Genomic DNA, 22,138 nt, shown 5'->3' on the forward strand with positions numbered 1-22,138 from the left:
CCTACGTATTGAGCGTGTGTTGATGTCTTATTTAACTAAGTGACAAAGCAGGATGACGGGGAGGATCGTGAAACTGATGAGTAAGTAGCTCATGAGCAATAAAGAATGCTGGAGATTTCTAAGATCCAACGTGGGTTAATGTTCTACGGGGTGATGATAAAACTAACGTTTGGAGTTTGGGGCGTTTTTTAGATAAAAATCCTTTGCACCTGCTCGGTTTTCTTTAATTTTCTAAAACTGGGCTGTCATCACTGGTAAAGAGCTTGTCGACAGAGTTCCGTTGCTTCACGGAGTCCGACGGCCCTCGGGCAGGCGTTGAGCTGTGCTCTTGGGTGAGGACCACCCGTAATGGTGCTGATGGTTGTGTGCGAGCCGGCTCTCGGGGCGGTGCTCTCTTCCACTGGCTGAAGGTGATCTGTCCCTCTCGCGCTCTCTCGTTCCTGAGCTAGCTGGGACATCGGAGAGTGGTCCGAGTGCAGCAAAACCTGCGGCCTGGGCATGCAGCACCGTCAGGTCCTGTGCCGCCAGGTGTACGCCAACCGCAGCCTGACGGTGCAGCCCTTCCGCTGCCGGCACCTGGAGAAGCCCGAGACCACCAGCACCTGCCAGCTCAAGATCTGCAGCGAGTGGCAGATCCGCACAGACTGGACCTCGGTACGCGGGGCAGGCCGCTGCGCTAGAGCTCCCCCTCCCAGACGCCCTGCCGTGCCCCGCCCCACCGCCACCAGCGACCCGCCCCACCGCCACCAGACCTGACTCCGGACAGCCCTGAGGTCTCCTAAAGAGAACCCTTCCTGGGGCGGGGCCGGGGCTGGGGGGTGTTCTGGAAGGACTGTTTTGCAAACCAAAGCGTGTTACCGATAGCGCCAGAGGGTTAAGGGTGGTGTGCAGCAGCCGCCCACAGCCCACTTGCAGGGTGAGCCCGTGGCAGTCACGCGCATACACGTGCTCTCTCTCGTGTGTCATGAGAAGTCAGCTCCTTCCAGTCTCGCACCCCCGTTTCACAGATGACAGAACGGAGGCCCAGAGCCACAAAGTGGGCAGGACATCCAAGAAGGTCTTAGAGAAAAGGTGGTGAGGTTTTCAGGGCTGGGAACTCAGAGCCCCCCAGTGGGTCTCACCACAGTCGTCCGCTCGGGTGGCAGGTGACAAGGATGAGGGCACCCGGGCTGGAGAGGCCCCCGAAGGTAACGCTGCCCATCCCACTGACTTATTCCTGCTGTTTTAGTGCTCAGTGCCCTGCGGGGTGGGACAGAGGACCCGAGACGTGAAGTGTGTGAGCAACATCGGGGACGTGGTCGACGATGAAGAATGCAACATGAAGCTCCGGCCGAACGACATTGAGAACTGCGACATGGGGCCCTGTGCAAAGAGCTGGTTCCTCACCGAGTGGAGTGAAAGGGTGAGCTGAGGGCAGGCAGAGTGGGTTTCCTACAGCCGGGACCAAGGGCTGCTGGGCCAGTGGGCAGGAGCTGTATGTGACAGGCACCCCAACGCCTGCTTAAGATTCTCTCTCTTCCCTCCTCCTCTGCCCCTCCCCCTCCTCGCTCACATGCATGCATGTGTGTGCTCTCCCTAAAAAAAAAAATGACAAAAGTAGGATTTACGGAGGGGTAGACGAACCATGAGAGACGATGGACTCTGAAAAACAAACTGAGGGTTCTAGGGGGGAGGGGGTGGGAGGATGGGTTAGCCTGGTGGTGGGTATTGAGGAGGGCACGTTCTGCATGGAGCACTGGGTGTTATGCACAAACAATGAATCATGGAACACTTCATCTAAAACTAACGATGTAATGTATGGGGATTAACATAAGAATAAAAAAAATATATATATATATATATAAAAAAGGATTTATAGGGATTCTGGAGTTGGGTCTGGTGATGGTTACACAACAGTGTAGATGTAATTAATACCACTGAAATGTACACTGAAAATGATTAAAATGGTAAATTTATGTTATGTGTATTTTACCACAATTAAAAAAAAGGGTTTGGGGAAAAGCACTAAGCAAAATTACAGAGTGTACCTTGGGGAGGGGAAGAGAGAGAGGGAAGGAGAGAGTGAGCTTTGCCTTCCTTTTCTTGTGGAAGCCCCTGACTGACGGGCTGGGAGTGGGAGAGGCCATCAGGGGGTTCCTCCCAGGGCAGTGGGCTGGCCGCCACCCCAACGGTTTCTGGGTTTCTGGACCATCTAGAGCCCTTGCAAGTTGAACTGGGATGGAGCCAGGACTGGCTGTCTCTGTCCTTAGTGCCTTCCTCTTGGCTAGGCCAGGTGGCCACCGTTTCCCTTATCAGAATTCCTCACCGTGCTGCCAAACTGCAGTGTGCCTACAGGTCACCTGGGAATCCCCACATGGTGCCGGGGCTGAGTCCGCGCAGGGAGGTGGGCCTGGGAATCTGCCTTCCTAACGGGCTCCCAGGGGGCACTGAGGCTGCTGGGCCAAGGGAAAGAGGGGACCAGGCAAGTTCCTAGAGCCTTAGGAAACACTGAGCACGGGAGCCTCGTCTCCCTGTGGAATCATGTGAACAACAACAGGGCGACGACATCTCAAGTTCAGAGGAGGAAACCTTCATGCGTCGCCATCCCGCCGCATGGGTAGATTCCTGGGCCAGCATCCCTCCGACTGGTGAGCATTGTCCAGTATTCTGAGCATCACCCTGCAAGCATTCATAGGGGCTTCCACTCCATCCGGTGCTAAGATGCCCCTTAATTTTGTCCCCGTCATCACAGTAACACTGCACCTTGGTGGGGGTTGGGGAACAGACCTGCCAACGCAGCTTTCACCTCGCATGCAGAGATCATCCTGGAGATTCTCATCGAGTGATTGACCTGCTGTGGATTCCTGACACCTCGTGGCTTACGGCCACTCCCCTTTAGCCCCAAGATGGTCCCCAGATAGAGAGCCTGTGTGCAAACACTGAACTCTTAGGACAAGCAGCTAACTGTTCCTCTGTCCCAGAGTGGGCTGTCATGGGCACCGAATTGGTCCTCAGGAAGGCATTGACCCAAAGGAAACAAATGGAGAGTAGGTGCCCATCAAAAGGTGTCCATGGACTCAGACTTGGGCCCTGAGGCTGAGTCCAGCAGGGCCCACCCCCGTTCTGTCTGCACATCCCCTCTCCCTCCATCCAAGTCTCCCAGCTCACACCTCAGCTCCTGGCAGTGCCCAAGTAGCCCTGGAAGGCCCCCCAGAAGCCACTGTGCTCAGCCTCCCTGCCAGCATGAGGAGCTCTCTGCAGCATCCCTGACTCAGCCTAACTCCTTCCCAGAAATTCATGGCAGGTCCAGGCAGTTGCCCAGAGGGTTTCTTTGGCATTGGACCAAAATGTGTCTTGCTAACTCCCACTCCTGTCCTGTAGAACATAAGTGTTCCTCCTTACACTGCAGCCCTAAAGATATTTGGAGACCTCTTCCACCTCTTCTCCTAAAAATTCCTAGTTCCTTCAACTAATTCTTTTGTGTTTCTGGATTTCTAGCCATCCCAAAACTCATTTGTGTTCGCGGTAAACTCAGTGAAGTTAGTGTGCAAACAAATGAATAAAAAGAATGATGCCAGGCTTTCATTTTCCTCTTGGGAAGACTCTTTTTAAAATAATTTTGGACGAAAATTATTTTTGTCAAATATACATAAGACCTTAAGCTAAAATGTCTGTGTCCTATAATATAAAAGTTTGTGATGCAAACAGAGAACTTACAATACCAGTTTAAGTCATGAAACAAAAGGAACAAGATCATTTGAAGTCTAGAGCACTTAAACCCTTTTAATCCTTAATATTTATATGAAATCTCATAAAGAATATGCAGAGCTTAAGGTAATAATTTCTTCCATGAATGTTCAATGACTCGCATGTCCAAGTAGACTGAAGTTTGGAAATTTTTCTTGAGGTTCACATTCACTAGAGGAAATCAAAGTTTTAAAATGCTCATGTAAAGGTTAAAACAGCTGAAATTATTTTCTCAGTAAATGCTTCCTCATCTTCATCAATCATTATTCTAAACTATAAAGAACATTTATTTATATAACACAGTGTAATTAATAAAAGGCTATATGCAAAGATAAGACAATGCAAGACAGCTGAGTTTATAATGCATCTGAAATATTTAAAAGATTTAATCATAGTTCTTATATGACTACACACTTAATAACTTATCTCTACTTAACAAAATAGTAAAAATGCCATTTTCTACTTTTTGAATGTGTGTTTGCAAACATTTTCTCTCAAAGAATTTTTCACTTCCAATTAAAGAACTAATGTAGTTAATGGATAAAAAAATAATGTTCACCTTTTCTGGTCATAAAGTAACATATAGTATTATAAAAAAATCAGAAAAGCATACCTATACTCTCTTTACTAGCAGATAATATTTTAAGATTTTTAAGCTCTATTGTCAAGCTTTTTTCTACTCATACATACTTAACATACATAGCTTTTTTGTACTCACACATATTTGAAGGATACAGATCATAATACTACATATGTATAATTTAGTAACCTTCTTTTTTCACATATGTATTAATTATAAACACGTTAATGGCATTTAAAACCTGTAAAGCATGAATTTTAATTAGACTAAGCTATTGTTTGCCAACTCTAACTGAATCCACCCTTATTCTTTATTCCCCCTCCAACAAACACTTGTAAATTTCCCTTTAATGTAAATTTGCTTTGCATTTTAACATAAGTACTTGCTGGATCTAACCTTTGTCTTAAAATTCTAAATAGAAGAAAGATGAGCACTGTATTCTTCTGTTTAGAGAACTTCTTTGTTCTTTTTTGGAAAGATGTTTTAAGCCATGTCAGGTTAGTGTTCTGATATAAATAAGTAGGTAATTTTGCTTTATCAGCCCCCAGAACATAACATTATTCCAGAATGTTCATGCCTGGAGTAGATGAGTGGGAAGGAGGCTTTGGTAGCACTTTTCCCGGGACTTATTTCTTATTACACCTCAAGCAAGCTGTTCTCTGACCCTCAGTTTCCTCATTGGCAACATTGCTGAATGAGCATGAGGGGATAACATATTTGAAACCATGACCTAGATGATGAGATCGTGGGGTGGGCCTTGGAGTCACCACTTAGCCCCAGGAATGACCAGCTGGTGACAGTCTTTCACACGTGAGTAGTGGCTTTGTATAAAAATCAACCCTGTTAAGCTTTAGGCTGAGCTTTGCCTTTTTTTTTTTTTTTGCAACTGCAATAAACATGTATTGAGCACCTAACAATGCCAGGCATGAATGAGATACGGCCTCCATGTAATGAGCTCAAGGGGGAGAGATTAAAGAAAATGTGATTGAAGTGCACACTTAAGGATCCAGAATACATCCTATTTCCCAATTTAAAATAAAATTAATTAGGTGTACCTGGGTGGCTCAGTCGTTAAGCGTCTGGCTTCGGCTCAGGTCATGGTCCCAGGGTCCTGGGATCGAGCCCCCCATTGGGCTCCCTGCTCCACGGGAAGCCTGCTTCTCCCTCTCCCACTCCCCCTGCTTGTGTTCCCTCTCTCACTGTCTCTATCAAATAAATAAAAATCTTTAAAAAATAAATTAATTAAATTAAATTAATTAATCTCTACCTAATTGAATTGAACTTGTAAACTCAAACCTGGATCTTCTCTTAAACTTCCAGGGGTATGTAGTTTTTCTGACTCAATGACTCATCATAAACACATCCTTGCAGCTACCTTTAACTGAGGGCGGGTCTTATCAGACATATGCATCATAGACTTTTTAGTTCTATAAATCAATGACAGGTTTAAACACATGTGCAATATTTAGTCACAACAGAAAAAGAAGAAAAAAACTTTTAGAAAGTCCACCAGCCTCAATTTTGTAACACCTAATATCTAAGGATGTTTTCCAAGAGAAGAAGTAAGACCTTGAGTTTTTTGTTACTAATTATGGAAGATGATACATGAACCTGAAATTCAGGAATAGCCATTAGAGCCTTATAGTCAGTCCCTCAAGGGCTGATTGGGCCAAAGTTAGCATTCAGCTGTTGCTGGAGCAAGAGGACAATCCTCACCACACGGTTGCCTAGAAATTTCACGTGTTTCTGTGTTTTGTCAGCCCAGGAGTTCAGCTGGGAGTCAGGTCCTTTTCTGACTACCAAGTGGATTTGGTCCTTCTTTCAGGCACATCCTTCAGGGATAGTGAATGGGTGTTTCAGTGCCTGGTTTTTAAGGGTAGTCCCTGCTGGCTGGTAGGGGCCCATCGTCCCTCATTCCTGCCGAGAGGCTTCCCGAGCCAGAGCCAGTGTAATAAAGAGAAGTCCCTCTGTAGGGTTCATCCCTATAGTGTTCTCTCATTGAGTGCTTGGCTTGGTCCTTAACATTCTTCTTTTATATGAAGCACATGGGGATTTGGGGAAATTTTCCCAGATGTGAAGACATTATTTGGTTTGGAAAGCAGAAATTAAGTTAGTCAAATGGAAACTACATGGAAAGAAATATTCTTAGGGTTTGAAATAAGAAGATAACTTAATTTGCCTTGTATTCTTCAGGAGGATTTAAATATCTCAAGTGTTTAAAACTAGGAAAGAGGGGCGCCTGGGTGGCTCAGTTGGTTAAGCGACTGCCTTCAGCTCAGGTCATGATCCCAGGGTCCTGGGATCGAGTCCCGCATCGGGCTCCCAGCTCTGCGGGGAGCCTGCTTCTCCCTCTCCCACTCCCCCTGCTTGTGTTCTCTCTCTCGCTGTGTCTCTCTCTGTCAAATAAATAAATAAAATCTTTAAAAAAAAAATAAATTAAATTAAAAAAAATAAAACTAGGAAAGAGACCAGATAATATACAGCTGAAACAAAAAACCCTTTAGCCTAGAAGATTCCAATTATTGTAACAAAGGATTTTGTTGTTGTTGTTGTTGTTGTAAAAAGGACTGACTCATTGGCTCAAATTCCTAATAACAATGCAAATAGAGTGTAAGTCATGCAAAGTGTTTGTGAGCCTGTAGGGGAGGAAAAAAAAACTTTTCCTCCATCCTCTTAAATTCTGTATTAGAAGCCTGCAAATTAAACTGACAAAAGCCAGATTAACAGGAGAAAAGCCGACACATTTTATTTGATGTTCATTTTCTACATGGCACAGGAATAGGATGTATTCTGGATCCTTAAGTGTTTGTGCACTTCAATCACATTTTCTTTAATCTCTCCCCCTTGAGCTCATTACATTATTCTTTCCTCATAGGAAAGAAATGAAAATCCCAAAGAAGCAGTTAGGCTTGAACATTTCTATGCCATTTTAACAAAGAGTGATAAATTTTGAAGAAGTAACTAGACAAAGGAAAGGGGCTGGGGCTTTTAGGGGCAATAAAAGGTAGGAAAGTGGCTGAGAAATATATGGGGGAGACTAATGGAAGATAAGGGTTATTTTGGTAAAGTTTGTTTGTTTAGACTCATCTTGGCATCAGCTCCTAACAAAATGTTCTCTTCTTCCTGATACTACGTGAAAATTTATGATCTGCTTTTAAGCAGGGAGTGGGAGGGCAGAGAGCCCTTCCTGGATCTGATGTTTCTCAATCACCTTCAGTTCAAAATATGTCAAAGCAGCATATTTTGGGGTGGCATGTTCCAATCCTCTTCAGGCTCTTTGCTTCAGAGAGTTTTATCGCTGAGGAGTCAGGCCCAACCCAGCAGTGGTCATGTAAATGTTTGCTTATTCATCCAGGCTGTGATTTTATAAGACTAGATAGCAATATACAAAAATGAAAATGGAAATTTTGGTAAGGAACCAGGGTTGTTTTTTTTTTTTTTCTTCCTTTCTTGATTTTTATTTAAATTATATTGCTTTTGCTTATATTTTTAAAATAGTAATGTTGGTAAAAACAAACAAAAAACAGTGACTCTGTGTTTAAGGGAATACCCAGCAGAAACCCTTAGAATGGGCTTTGGTTGTCCTCTAAGCGGCCACTTTCAGAGTTGGAACGTACTGGTAACAGAAGAGAAAGGAGCAAGGAAGGACCCAAGTCTGTGTTCATTTATTTAACTGATATTCATTGCCCATGGGTAAGGTGCTGACCTGAGAAGGAAGTAGAGATGATTCAATAGTCCCTGACTTCACTGAGCCTACTTCTATAAAGGAAAAAATAAAGTAAGACATAAGTAACTGTAGTATAAAGGAGAATAGTAGGATGCACAGTGTCTTGAGAATTCTGAGGCTGGAAAGAGTATATTGACTTGGGCAGTCAAGGGAGTTTTCGCAGAGGAGATGGCCTTTGAGCTGAGCCTTAATGGATTTCGATGTGTCCTGATGAAGGGGAAGAGCTCTCTAGCAGATAGAAGGAACAACACGGATAAGGCACGGTGAGCACTTCATGCAATCAGGAAATGGAGGACCCAGGCTCTGTCCAGCATGAGCTGTGTGGGAGAGAATAATGGGAAGTTAGCCTAGAAGACAGAGGCTGACTGAGGTCGTCTTATAGGAGAGCTTGAATGGCAGGTGGGGAGGTCCAGTTGGACTGGGACGGCATCAGAGGGATTTTCAACATGGCACTCCCAGCACCTGGAAGCTCAGCAAATTAGAAAAGGTGGTGATACTGAGCAACAAGCTGTGACCATAGTCCAGGGGAAGAACATCAATGCTGGGAACCATGGGCGGAAAGAAACAGGACAGGAAAAATGTGGTGAAACCAGAATCTGTGAGATCTGAAGGTTGGCTTGATGGCAGAAGCAAGAACTCAAAAGAATGGTCAACTTTTGAATCCTGGTAGAAATTTGAGCACAAATTGGAAAACCAAGAGTAGCAATGGGGATGGTGATGAGGGGGGTGCTTCATTGTTTTACATGGTGAACATGAAGTATCTAGGGAGCACTCAAAGAGGTCCAGAAAGGTCTGAACAGATAGGATGAGAAGCAAAATAAGGCAGCATTCCGAAGCATTTCAAGACAGATGGAAAATGCTCTTCAAGCTTTGGGGTATGACTCGGGAATGTGTTCAGTAGGCCCTAGATGAGGACAGAGTGTGCTTGTAGGACAGAAATCACTGGTGGTTCCGTGGCTTTAAGTGAAGACCTTACCTCAGTTTCTTTACCTTAGAGTGGGGATACAGAACTTGACTCTTTCAAGCTCCTATACCATTTATTAAGCACCTTCTGTATGCAGAGCACATTATTCATTACCTGTAATCCTGCCAGGAATGTGCTATCCAGACGAGCATGCCAGAGGTAGAAGGGGCTGGGTTCCTTGCCCCAGGCCACCAGGCTAGTAGGGATATTAACACCGATGTGTCTGGTTCCCAGGCCAAGCTCTCCATCTATAGGAAGCTGTCTGCTAATGCTGTCACCGCTGTGGCCTTCAATGACTGGGACCCCTGCCTTACTATCAGGCGGAGGGTAGAGGTGACAGACTTCACTTCCCCACTTCCCCAGAACAGCCCAGACTCAGCTACCAGCAAGTAGGCCTATGCCCAAGTGTTCATGCTCTCACTCTTCTGCTGCTGGATCTATTTTCAAAAGCAAAAGTCAAAACAGGTTGTCTGACAAGTGTAAGCATATCAATCACAGCACTGGGACAGGATATTTGGAATGAAGACTGTCCTAGGAAAGCTAAGATGGGGGTTTGCCGTACTGATGTCCCATAATGGAGTAGGCTGGGCGTGAAAAGTGGTCAGAGACTCCTAGGGGAAAGAGTTGGTAGGGAAACGAGATGTTCAGTCCTTCACATCATTAGAAAGTGGCCTCAGAGCCTGCAGGGGGCCTGCCTTCTAACGTGCCCATCTCCTGTCTTGCAGTGCTCAGCAGAGTGTGGGGCTGGAGTGCGGACACGCTCGGTGGTGTGCATGACCAACCACATCAGCAGCCTGCCCCTGGAGGGCTGTGGGACCAACCGGCCCGCGGAGGCCACCCCGTGTGACAATGGGCCCTGCACGGGCAAGGTGGAGTGGTTTGCAGGGAGCTGGAGTCAGGTGAGTGGCCAGAGCTGGCTGGGTTCATCCGTCCCTGGTAAGAGAGCATGCATAGCCGAGGGGCCGGGAAACAGGACACGGTGTATCCCAGGCATCCTGGGTGTGAATCCCAGCAGTGCTGCCCGTGGCCCTGGAGAAGCTGCTTATGCTCTCAGAGCCTCGTTCAATCAGCAGTGTTTCTTGAGCACCTATTATGTGCTCTTCTCAGCCCTTGGAATACGTGAATGAGCAACGCGAATATTCCTGCCCTCAGGGAGCGTATGATCTAGCATGGTTTCTTTGTCTATAACATGCTGTTAATGACCGTACTGTGTGAGGTTATTTTTAGGAGAAATGAAGTAATGTCTATGAAGAATGTAGCCTAGTGCCTGACATACAACAAATACACAATAAATCGTAGCTGCTGCTGCTATTATTGTTGTTAATAAAGCCAGTGTTGTCTGTATTTGAGTGTCAGAAGCACAAATAGATATGATCCAGCAGTCCTACTTGCAGGGATATATCCAAAGGAAGCCAAATCACTATCTCAAAGAGATACCTGCACTCCCATGTTCATAGCAGCATTATTCACAATAGGCGAGGTCTGGAAATAACCTAAGTGTCTGTTGATAACCTAAGGAAAATGTGGTGTGTGTGTGTATATATATATAATGGAATATATATGGTACATATATTATATATATATATATATATATATATATAAGAATATTCAACCATAAAAAAGAAGGAAATCCTGCCCTTTGTGACAACATGGGTAGACCTGAAGGACATTATGCTAAGTTAAATAGGCCAAACAGCCAAAGACAGATACTACATGGTATCACTTACATGTGGAATGTGGAAAAAAAAAAAAATGAAACTCAGGGAAACAGCAGAATGGTGGTTGCCAGGTGGGGACACAGGGAGAGGTTGGTAAACGGGTACAAATTTTCGGTGACAAGATGAATACGTTCTGAGATCTAATGTATAACATGGTGACCACAATTGATAATACTGTATCACTGAAATTTGTTAAGAGAGTAGGACGTAAACATTCTCACGCACACACAAAAGAGGTAACTATGTGAGGTGATGGATGTGTTGATTAACTTGGTTGTGAGAATCCTTTCATAATGCATATGTACATCAAATCATCATTTGTATATTTTAAATATATTACAATTTTATTTGTCAATTATAACTCAATAAAACTGAGGGGGGAAATAGAAGCAGATATAGGAAAAGTTGCAGTTGTTCCCTATAAAGAACAGATAATACCAAATACTTTAATAAAGTAACTTCACTGATCTACTGATGTTTTCCTCAGTGTTCCAAAATTGAACACAAATCCCCCAAGAAAATGTGGAAAAGATCGTTCCTTCTTACTGCCCTGTTATGATTGCTGTTAGTATTTTGAGTTCTCGGGCCACTTAGCATTTGGCAGGGCTGGCTGGTTCTCCAAGGAGTTTTTGGCTGATGATCATGATTTATACATTATCAGGACCCCTGGCTCCATATAGAATTTGATTTAAGTAGCTCTAAAAACAAACCCTGAAAAAATAGACTGCCCGGTCCTTGTAAGTTGATACAACCCCCTTGGAAAGCAATTTGGCAATAAAAGTCAAGAACCATAAATACGTTCATTTGCCTTAACCAGTCACTCCACTTCTGGGGCTTCATCTTAAGGAAATAATTAACAGAAGAAAAAAAGGCTTTTTTAACAGAGGTGTTCATGACAGCAGGGCACTTAGGGATATTACGTTGTATCATAACTCATTAAAATATTATGTAACAACAACAGTGATAATTAGGGAGACCTAGAAAGTACATAGGATATAGTGGCAAGTGAAAACCAGTGAGTGAACCTTATCTCAGCCCCTTTGAAGAATGGGTTTTTATATGAACAACATGGGTAAATGTTTTCTTCTCAAATTTCCTCTGATGTTCTTATAATACAAACTGTAAAATATAGAAAATTCAAAAAGAAAGAGAATTCGAGTACTCCCAGAGCTACTCGAGTGCATATCAGAGTCAGACATACCTGATAGCCGGTCCCAGCTCTACTTCTCTGCAGTTCTTCTGACTTGGGGCAGGCAACATAATGCCTGGGAGCCTGTTTCCCCATCCAAACGTGAGGATGAGAATACCTACTAATGCATGTTAGTTCCCTGTTTCCTGTGTTTATTATTTTGTCTGCCCACTGTTTTCCATGTCACTATTGGTAGCAAAACACCTAGGACCCGAATCCCAAAGATAATTCAGAGAGGACTGCATTACACCAAATAGCCACAGAAACAAAGCAAAGGGAAGAGTCCTCTGGGAAACTGGGACAGCCTCCACATGGTGAGGATTAGCAGTGCAATTCAACTTGAACGTCTACCAATCTCAGAAGAGAAGGGAGCAGGATTCAGGGTCTTTTTTGCTTGCGGGCCTCCTGTTGACTCCAGGCCTATTCAGAGAACTGAGAGTGATTGTGAATCTGGGTGAAGGCAGTGTTTGTTTCCGCCAAGATTAGAAACATGGAATTCAGTGCCCGGTTGCCCAAAAGGGTCAAGACATGACTGAATGCGACAAGGTTTTAGCTCTGGATTTATAAGGATGTTGGAGCCTGCTGTCACCTCCCTACCCTGGGACTCTGATGTTATCCCCAAAGAAAATGAAATAGAGCATGCTTATGTACTGAAACTAAAGTGAAAATAAATGTTCCTTCTATCCATGTGGTTTGAATGGTAGTTGGCATCTGGAACGCCCCACGAGCCTGGGCACAGTGAACTGTCCAGGGTGGACATGGAACCCAAGCCAAGCCTAGCAGAATCCTTCCCTGGGACTTCAATGTAGACTTAAGGGAGGAGACTCTCTGGGAAGTTGTGAGCAAAGGTGCTGGCAATGGCTTTGTCGGGGTTTGTGGAGAAAGCCAGCCCAAGAGAATGAGACCTATCAAGCTTAAGGAGATTTTTTTTATACCTGGTGCCAAAGTAGCCTAAATCCTACTCATAAGCTATTCCACCAATATCTAGATTGGTGCCTAGATTGATGCACAGATGTTTCTTTTCTTCCCTTCCAGTTCTGGGTTTACTTCACCTGTAGATTGTCCTTGTTCTGGGGTGTCTTTCACATAATCACTACCAGTGCTCAGTGGAAGTAGTTATCGCTCTTAAATACCACCTCTGTCTTCTATGCCTTTCTTCTATGAATTCTATGAATTATATTCTATCTGATATTTGCATTACTCTGATTACTCATTGTTGATTTTCACCTGGTATATCTTTGTCAATTTTTATGTATTTTATAAGATATGTCTTTTGTATGCAGGACTATTTTTTGTCTTTAATTTTACCCAATCTGCAAGTCTCTGTTTCTTAATTTTAACCATTCACATTTATTGTAATCACTTACATGCTTGGACTTTTCCCTGCCATCTTAATTTGTGTTTCTTATTTAGGTTATTGCCATGCTTTCTTGGTCTGTTTCTTCTTTCCTTTCTGCACATGTGCACAGATTAGGTTTCCTTAATTCCATCTTTCCCCTCTAACATTTTGGAAGTTATAAATCCTGCTTTTATTCATTTAGTCCTAACACTCAAATTTTTAACACAGAGTTTTAAACTGTCGTGTTTCTGTGTCAAGCTATCAGCAATCACATCCTCCCCCAAAAGCAGGCAGAAGCCTTAAGTCTCCATGTACTTACCTCCAGTTTCTCAATCCACAATATCTCCAAAAAGATGTTGACATCATCTGGATCTAGCTCCATATTAATGTTAATTAATTTTATAGAAAATACTGATTCAGGTTTAAAAATAGCTGTCTCCCCTCCAAAGGTTATTTTTTTAATTAAAATATAATTCACATACCCTAAAAAAATTCACCCTTTTAAAAGTTTACAATGCAGCGGTGTTTAGTATATTCACAAAGCTGTACAACCATCACCACTGTCTAATTCCAGAACATCCAGAACATCATCCCCCAAAACCCCTGTATCCATTATTAACAATAGCTCTTACCAACTCTTCTACTTTGTGTCTTTCCTAGTTGTGTCTTCTTCCTGGTTCTTTTTCATTTTATCAGAGACCACTACCCAGTAAGTCTTTCAAATAGGATCATGAGTGGTAAGTTTCTGAACCCTTAAATATCCGAAAGTGTCTTCACTTTGCCCTTTGATAGTAGGGCAGATGCCTTCATTTTCCCCTGCCAGTCAGCCCTGCCCTGCTGTTCCTGGTCAGTGCCTTAGCTGATCACTGTCTCACCATCCCGAGGCCTCCTTCCTGCTTCTCGTGTTCCTTCTTGCCTGAAGCTCTTGAACTGCTTCCTCTTTGCTGGGCATCCTCTTCTATATGCATTTTGAACTATGATGTGCTCCTTCAACTTAATCCCATCTGCCTTTCACCATTCAAATATTCCCCATAATTTCTGGTCCACCAAGGATGAGTGTCCTTTCCCGTTTTCAAATGCTATTTCATGCATACATGCATATCCCCCCCCCCACACACACACATCCATTCACTTGTTCCTAACACACATATTCTGCCATTTCTGGGCATTTAGGGTAGAAGGCTGAGATATGTGCTCATTCTCCCTTAACTGCCTAATCTCTTAAGGACCTCGTTAAAATAGCAGAAAATAGGGGCGCCTGGGTGGCTCAGTCATTAAGCGTCTGCCTTTGGCTCAGGTCATGATCCCAGGGTCCTGGGATCACCCGCACTGGGCTCCCTGCTCGGTGGGAAGCCTGCTTCTCCCTCTCCTGCTCCCACTCCCCCTGCTTGCGTTCCTGCTCTCACTCTCTGTCAAATAAATTAATTAAATCTTAAAAAAAAAAATAGCAGAAAGTAGCTTCAAGTTTTGGTCAAGGTTTATCATCTGCTATTCTACCAAGCACTCGGTACAGACACAGACCCCCAGAGCAGTCAGGGGTCTTTCAGATCAGGTTTCCAAACCCCCACTTTGCAAGCGAGACAGTGGGCACCTGGGAAAGTGCAATATCTTGGCCAAAGACTCGGAGCTATTTAGTGACGATGTCTGGACTAGTTTCCATGTCTCCTGTTCTCCCCCCTGCTGCCCCCTGGATCCTTAGCACACACTCTCACTCCCCCTGCAGGGGAGGCCAGGCCTTTGCCTGGTAGCTGGTCACCCCTCTCCTGCCTCCAGTGTTGTCATTGTCCGCAGAATTTGAAAGAAAAGAAAAACCTGAATATACTCCAAATCAGTCATTAACTCACATGGAAGAAAATAAGAAAAACAAACCAAGAAGATTTGTCCTCTGGATGTCTTATGAAGATGTTCCCCCCCCCCCAAAAAAAGGGCACCAAGTGGAAATTGCTGAGGGTGATGCTTATTACGTCCTGTGTGACTAATAGACCATAGTCTATTGGTTTGGGGTTTGCCTTTTTCTTCTGTAGGTATGTGTGGTTTTTTCACTGTTTTTATTTGACTACGTTCCTGCATACGGACAGCAGAGCTAATATGAAGAGTTTCAACTAAAGAAATTGTTAGAGGCTTTTATAAAGATAGTAGATTATTTAAGGTTATTAAGTAGATTATTTAAGATGTATATGGATCACAGCTTTAAAATGTTGTAATCAGGAAGTATTAAGAGTAAACCAGACATGAACAGGAAACATTTTACAAAGTAATAGAAAGAGAATAATTTGTGAGCAGTTATACACATCACGTTTCTGTAAACTAACAATACATACCAACATGTGTAATTGTCTGACCGCCCTCTTTGTGTGACTACCCTCTCGAGCTTCCCACCAAAGGGGGAATTGAGAGGCTTGGACCCTGCAGTCAGAGGTTTCCTGCTGGCCACCTGTTGGGAGGGCTGACCTTAGGGGACATTGTCCCCAGTCTGGGATCTGCTCAGCTTTGTGTGTCCCAAAGAATTTTAATGTAGCCCCTCGTCCACAAGTGTGCGGGATCGGAGAGACTAAGTCATTTCCAGTATCCACCCGCTGAGACCAGCAGATCAACCAGAATGATAGTTCATTGTTTTGCAGTGAGAAGTGTCAGAATCTACTGGACAGGAACAACCAAATTGACAGGCTGATGTGTCCCTCTGTGTGTGCCAGGGGAGGGGGCGTCTAAAGAAGTGGCCTAAAAGAAACCATTTCAATCTCACACAGAGGGCACCATGATCTCGGAGACCAGCATCCTGGCACTGTGATAACTCAGGGCACCCACGCTCCATTCCCGACACAGAGCTCTTGGGAAAACTGCCATCCACCTGTTACATCTTACCCAGTAACATTTTCCAGGTGTCCCTGGGCTCGTCCTAACTGAATTGATGATAGAAAACACTCATAAACATCCCTTGATGTTCCTGTCCCCTCTCCAGCATGTGACACCCATCCTTCTCTGATTTTTCTCCAGTGTTCCATCGAGTGTGGGAGTGGGACGCAACAGAGGGAGGTGATTTGTGTTAGGAAGAACGCAGACACCTTTGAAGTGCTGGACCCCTATGAATGTTCCTTCCTGGAGAGACCCCCCAGCCAGCAAGCATGCCACCTCAAGCCTTGCGGGGCCAAATGGTTTAACACAGAATGGAGCATGGTAAGTCATGGTGCTCTTGACAGAGATTGCATTAGTACATCATTCTTCTTTCCTCCCAGAGACAGTCAGACCGCCTACTACGTGCCAGAATGACCTACTCTAGACTATCACTTTTGGGGCACCCCTGGAAGCAGCCTGCTTGGGGAGGAGCCAGAGGCTGGGACCATCTTGATCTCTAAACTGGAGAGGCCATAAAGCAGTGACTTTCAATCTCAGTGTGCATTAGAATCAACTGGGATCTTGTTTGAAAAGATGGATTCCGGGTCCACCCTAGCCGAGGAATTTGAATTTTGAACAAGCTCTTTAGGTGACTTGGATAAAGGTGTCCTTGGACTGCATTTTGAGAAATGTTGTTGCAGCAGATTAATGGCTGAAGGGGTTCAAGGATGCTCTTGAGGATACTACATGGTGCAGTGATCTCATTGTAAAACTCACTGAAGGAATTTCTGTCAGGCCTCAGGAACCTCTGTGTGTGTGTGTGTACTTTTTTCCTCATCCTGTAGACATTATGGATTTGTAGATGATGAGATTGATCCTGTTTTTCTCTTTGTATTGGCCGCTTGGAAACTCAGAACCAAAATTGTGGTCCATCTCTAAGAGAGAGTTTCTCAGACCTCATAGAGTGGATTTTGTATGTTAATGTGCCCCAGCTTTTCTCTCTCTTTCCTACTTTTATCTTCTTTTTTGCTCCAGTCTTCTCACCTTTTTTTCCTTAAATCTTGTAAACCATTAAGTATTTCTTAAGACCTCTCAAATCCTTTCTGTGAGGAGGGAGGGTAGTGTGTAAATGAAGAGACAGAGAGAGAAAGAGTTAATACAGAAGTTGATAATTAAGGAACAAAATGGGAAAGGATGAAAATAGGGATAAAAACAATTTTTTTTTCAAAAACCTTCCTAAGACAGAAAACTGCCTAAGGCATCATTGCTGGTGACCATGCCTTAGACACATGAGGGGTTGGCAGAGGTTCGTTCTGCCTTTTGTCACTGAAGATCATCAAGCACAGCCTGTAGGGGAAGCCAGAGTAGAGGCCAGAGCCTTTCTCAGAATCATGCAAAGGTGATAAAAGGGATTTTGCTTATGAAATATATGTATAAAAGCTGAGAATTCTGTTTCCCAATAGTGTATGTCTACTCCAGTGATAACAGGCTTTGGGCACGGGTAAACCACACCTCAGAGGCAAATGGGAACAAAGCAGGTGTTGGGTTTGAAAGGTGTTTTGTCGACTTCTGGGAAATGGAATTCAATTGTTTTGATATTGGCCACGGCCTTTGAGAATGCAAGAACAGATCACTGTGTTATTTTGCCCTTTGGTTTGGAAGGTCTAGAAGGGCCAAGTTCATCAGGCCAAGTCAGAGGCGATGACCTCCCAAAACACCTGGCTGGAAACAACCCAGATGTGCCTCCACAGGCCAGTAGATAAACAAATAGCAGTACATCCCGAACCACAGAAGAGTACTCAGCCACAAGAACAAACGAGCCGACATGGTTGAACTTCAGATGCACTTTGCTAAGTGAAAGAAAGACCCCAAGAGCTACATATTGTATGATTCCTTTTATATATTCTGAAAAAGACACAACCACAGGGACAGAGACCGCATCAGTGATTGCCAGAGGATGGGGTGGGATGAGTCTTGCTACAGAAGGGCAGGGCAAGAGGATCTGCTGTGTTTGATGAAACTCTTGGATCTTATTTGCATCAGGAAATACACGACTCTATGAATTTGTCAAAACTCACAGAACTGTGCGCCACCACAAAAAGTGACTTTTTCTGTATGTAAATTCAAAACAAGTAAACTGAAACAAATATGAAATAAATGGTTATGATAACAGCAAAGACAGTGAAGGAAGAGAGATATCTTTGAACATGCCTTGTTTTATAAATTTGAGTAAACTGATATTTAGACAATCCTAAAACAAAATTAGATTTGAACAAAGGAATCCCCCAAAATGGAAAATATAATGAAACAATTCAACCTAAATATGTATCCAGTTGGCAGCATCAGCAGTATTGCAGGTGGCTTTAAAACAGTAATTTGGGGCGCCTGGCTGGCTCAGTTGGTTAGGCATCCGACTCTTGATCTCAGTTCAGGTCTTAGTCTCAGGGTCGTGAGTTCAATCCCCATGCTGAGCTCCACACCCAGTGGAAAACAAACAAAAACAGTAATTTGACTGTCTATCCTTGAGGACCAAGAGAATTAGAAAATGTTGACACTGTTTGCAATGATCGTATTTTTAGTGAGAGTGTTGTACCGTAATCTGAGATAGTTGAGTGGATAGTGAGTGCTAAAGTAAACAAGTAATTTACCTTATGATAACATGTGATACCGTGACAATATGGTAGTAGCTTTCTGTCTTTCCCAGGATCCTTGGGAAACAGTATTCTCAACTCAGGAGAATGAAGATACACGTGAGATGGAAGAGGTTTAAATGAAAATCCTGTTTTCCCAAATTTGAATCAGAAACATCAGTATGAACTCACAAAATATCTTAAAAAAAAGTTCTTGGGCGCCTGGGTGGCTCAGTTGGTTAAGCGACTGCCTTCGGCTCAGGTCATGATCCTGGAGTCCCGGGATCGAGTCCTGCATCGGGCTCCCTGCTCAGCGGGGGGTCTGCTTCTCCCTCTGACCCTCCTCCCTCTCATATTCTCTGTCTCTCATTCTCTCTCTCTTAAATAAATAAATAAAATCTTTAAAAAAAAAAGTTCTTTCCCAGTTTTACCCATTTACCCATTGAAAGAGCCTAGAAACAATGGCCAACCCAGTAGCAAAAGGCGTGCCTATCAGCCAAAGTGTGGTTTCAGAATACCACTCTCCACCAAAAGCAACCAGGAACTCTTAGAGAACAGCTGATTCCAGGTTTGGGACTGTATACGTACAAATTAGATTAGAATATCTTTTTATCCCAGGTGGCAAAGAAGTTCTCAAAGACAATTGAGTTCATGCCCGAAGGACTCAAGAACCAAGTTTTGAGGGCTCAGACTAGCCACTGAGGAGACATCAGTGAACATCAGTAAAGATATTAATTGCCATAGATTGAATGAAATACATCATATGTATTTAAACCCATCCATTTATAATAAGTGTATAATAATAAAAAAAAAACTAATTGGAGGATCCACCATTAGGGAAACCATCTCATTATTCTGAAGACTGATAAATAAAGGAAAGTAATCAAGCATTTACCCCGTCTTTCCTAAACAAGCTGTACCACTGGGTGTACCAAAGAGCAAATCTAGGTAGGCATGGGGCAGGGATTATTTTCGTTTCCTAGCTAATAAAAGAAGAAGAGATGATAGAGTTTTACCACCATTCTTCAACCACAGTGGATTAATAGATCTGGACATGGCACATCCATGGCTGCTGACATCCCCAAACAGAGACAACCACACACATCCAATGAGGCAGTCTCACCACAAAAACAAACAAACCTGCACCCGTTAGGGCCTCTTCTATACCCAACTTCCAATTTACAGGAAATGCAGAGGACAGAGAAAGATGTTAAACTGTACGATGCAGATGCAGTCCGCAAAATCCTGACTATGGGAAACTCTACAGGACAAATGACTCCTTTCCTCTAGATAATAAAGTACAATGGGGGAAAAAGGCAATGGGGGTGAACCTGTGGATTAAAAAGAGTCCTAGGAGCGCCTGGGTGGCTCAGTCAGTTAAGTGGCTGCCTTCAGCTCTGGTTGTGATCCCAGGGTCCTGGGGATCGAGCCTCGCGTCGGGCTCCCTGCTCAGCAGGAAGCCTGCTTCTCCCTCTGCCTGCCACTTCCCCTGGTTGTGCTCTCTCTCTCTGTCTGTCAAATAAATAAATAAAATATTTAAAAAAAAAAAAAAGAGTCCTAAAAGGCCTGTCGGTCAACTGCAATGTGCGGGCCTGTTGTGGATCCTGATTCAAAAAGAAAAAAAAAAGGTATTAAAAACTTGAGATTCACAAGAGAAGTGGAAATGGGAACTCTGAATATATTTTTGAAGATAAGGACATGTTGTTAATTTCTAGGTGTAATAATACAATTGTGGTAACTTTTTAAGAGTTTTGTCTTTTAGAGCTACAAACTGAAATATTATAGAAGAACTGATGTGATGTCTAGATTTGCCTCAAAATAGAAGTGGAGTAGACATGGGTGGGGTACAGATGGGACACAGTTGGCGGTGAGTTGATCGTTGTTGATGCTGGTTGATGCATGGGAGTTTGTTTTAGTATTTAGTCTCCTTTCGAAGATGTTTGAAATTTTCCAGTATCTGCCCTTCCAGTGTGCTGAGCTAATGGACAGCCAAAAACCTACCCCTCTCTTTTTGTCACCATGCAGTGTTCCAAGAGCTGCCAGGGCGGCTTCCGGGTCCGCGAAGTGCGCTGCCTGTCAGATGACATGACCCTAAGCAATCTCTGTGACCCTCAGTTGAAACCAGAAGAGAAAGAATCTTGTAACCCTCAGGACTGTGTCCCTGAAGTTGGTAAGTAGGGATTCCTATCTCAGAGAGAAAACAAACCCTTCTTAAACCCCAGCAAGTTCCCTCGTATGAAAATGCCAAGCCCACAGTTGTGGGGCTCAGGGGGTCAAAACACTTTCAGTATGATAAGTTTCATAGTTTAAGATGACTGTCCATAGCTTGGGTGGTGATCCAAGCCACCCTCCAAACTTAAATGCAAATTGACTAAAATGGTAATGATTTCAGAGATTTGGTTCCATTATCTTTAAGGTCGAAGGAGTGAGATTTCAACTTTTAATTGTAGGTGCAAAACAGTGGAAGGAAGAAAATTAATAAGAAAGGTCTAAGCCTATTTAGAAAAAAGCGGTTAATAATTAAAAATAAGAAAACCTTGATATAGAACATAATAAGAAATGTGAATGGATAGAGAGACTATTCCTGAATGGGAACACTCAGTACTGTAAAGAGGGGTCGCCTGGCTGGCTAAGTCTGTGGAGCATGAGATTCTTGATCTTGAGGTCATGATTTCAAGCCCCACTTTGGGTGTAGAGATTACTTAAAAAATAAAATCTTTTTAAAAAAATCTGTAAAGAGGATAAAAGAAGGTTCATGAGGTTCAACATATAATATCCTCAAGTATATTGCCTTATCATATACTTGAACACATTATAAAACACAGAAATTAAAACTATATGCTGAGTCAGGAAGAGACAGGGTTATGGGTGTTATAATACAGAATTCCGATACGAGGGAAGTGAAGTATGATAAGGCCTAATTTTTTTTAAGACTTTGTTTATTTGAGAGAGAGCGAGAGCAAGAGCGAGCACATGAGCAGGCAGGAGTGGAAGAGGGACAGAGAAGCAGGCTCCCCACTGAGCAGGGAGTCTGCTTCGTCCTCTGACCCTATCCCCTCTCATGTGCTCTCTGTCTCTCTCATTCTCTCTGTCTCAAATAAATAAATAAAATCTTTAAAAAAAAAAAAAAAAAATACCAGAAAAGATAGATATTCTTGAGGTTGGTTAAGCCTTCATAAGCTAGACACAAAACTCAGAGGCCTTATTGCTGAATGTAAAAACATAACATAATAAATTAAAAAGTTTTCTCCTGTTAAGGACATTGTAATAGTCAAGGTTCTCTAGAGAGCCAGAGCCAATAGGATAGATGGGTGGATGGATGAGTAGATAGATAGATAGATAATAGATAGATGATAGATACATAGATAGATAATAGATAGATGATAGATAGATAGATAGATAATAGATAGATGATGATAGATGATAGATAATA

General features: G+C 43.4%; 1 protein-coding gene across 1 annotated transcript in view; it reads left to right on the forward strand.

Moving 5' to 3' along the window:
- The window catches only part of THSD4 (thrombospondin type 1 domain containing 4), a 200,060-nt gene that overhangs the window by 174,784 nt on the left and 3,138 nt on the right, over positions 1 to 22,138 (forward strand). Inside the window, exons 7-11 of the mRNA XM_021693931.1 lie at positions 450 to 654; positions 1,229 to 1,402; positions 9,723 to 9,896; positions 16,238 to 16,417; positions 20,731 to 20,875. Coding sequence (XP_021549606.1) covers positions 450 to 654; positions 1,229 to 1,402; positions 9,723 to 9,896; positions 16,238 to 16,417; positions 20,731 to 20,875 — 878 coding nt within the window. The remainder of the gene's footprint in view (positions 1 to 449; positions 655 to 1,228; positions 1,403 to 9,722; positions 9,897 to 16,237; positions 16,418 to 20,730; positions 20,876 to 22,138) is intronic.

This window comes from Neomonachus schauinslandi, chromosome 9, assembly GCF_002201575.2.
Source record: "Neomonachus schauinslandi chromosome 9, ASM220157v2, whole genome shotgun sequence".
NCBI classification, from domain to species: Eukaryota; Metazoa; Chordata; class Mammalia; order Carnivora; family Phocidae; genus Neomonachus; species Neomonachus schauinslandi.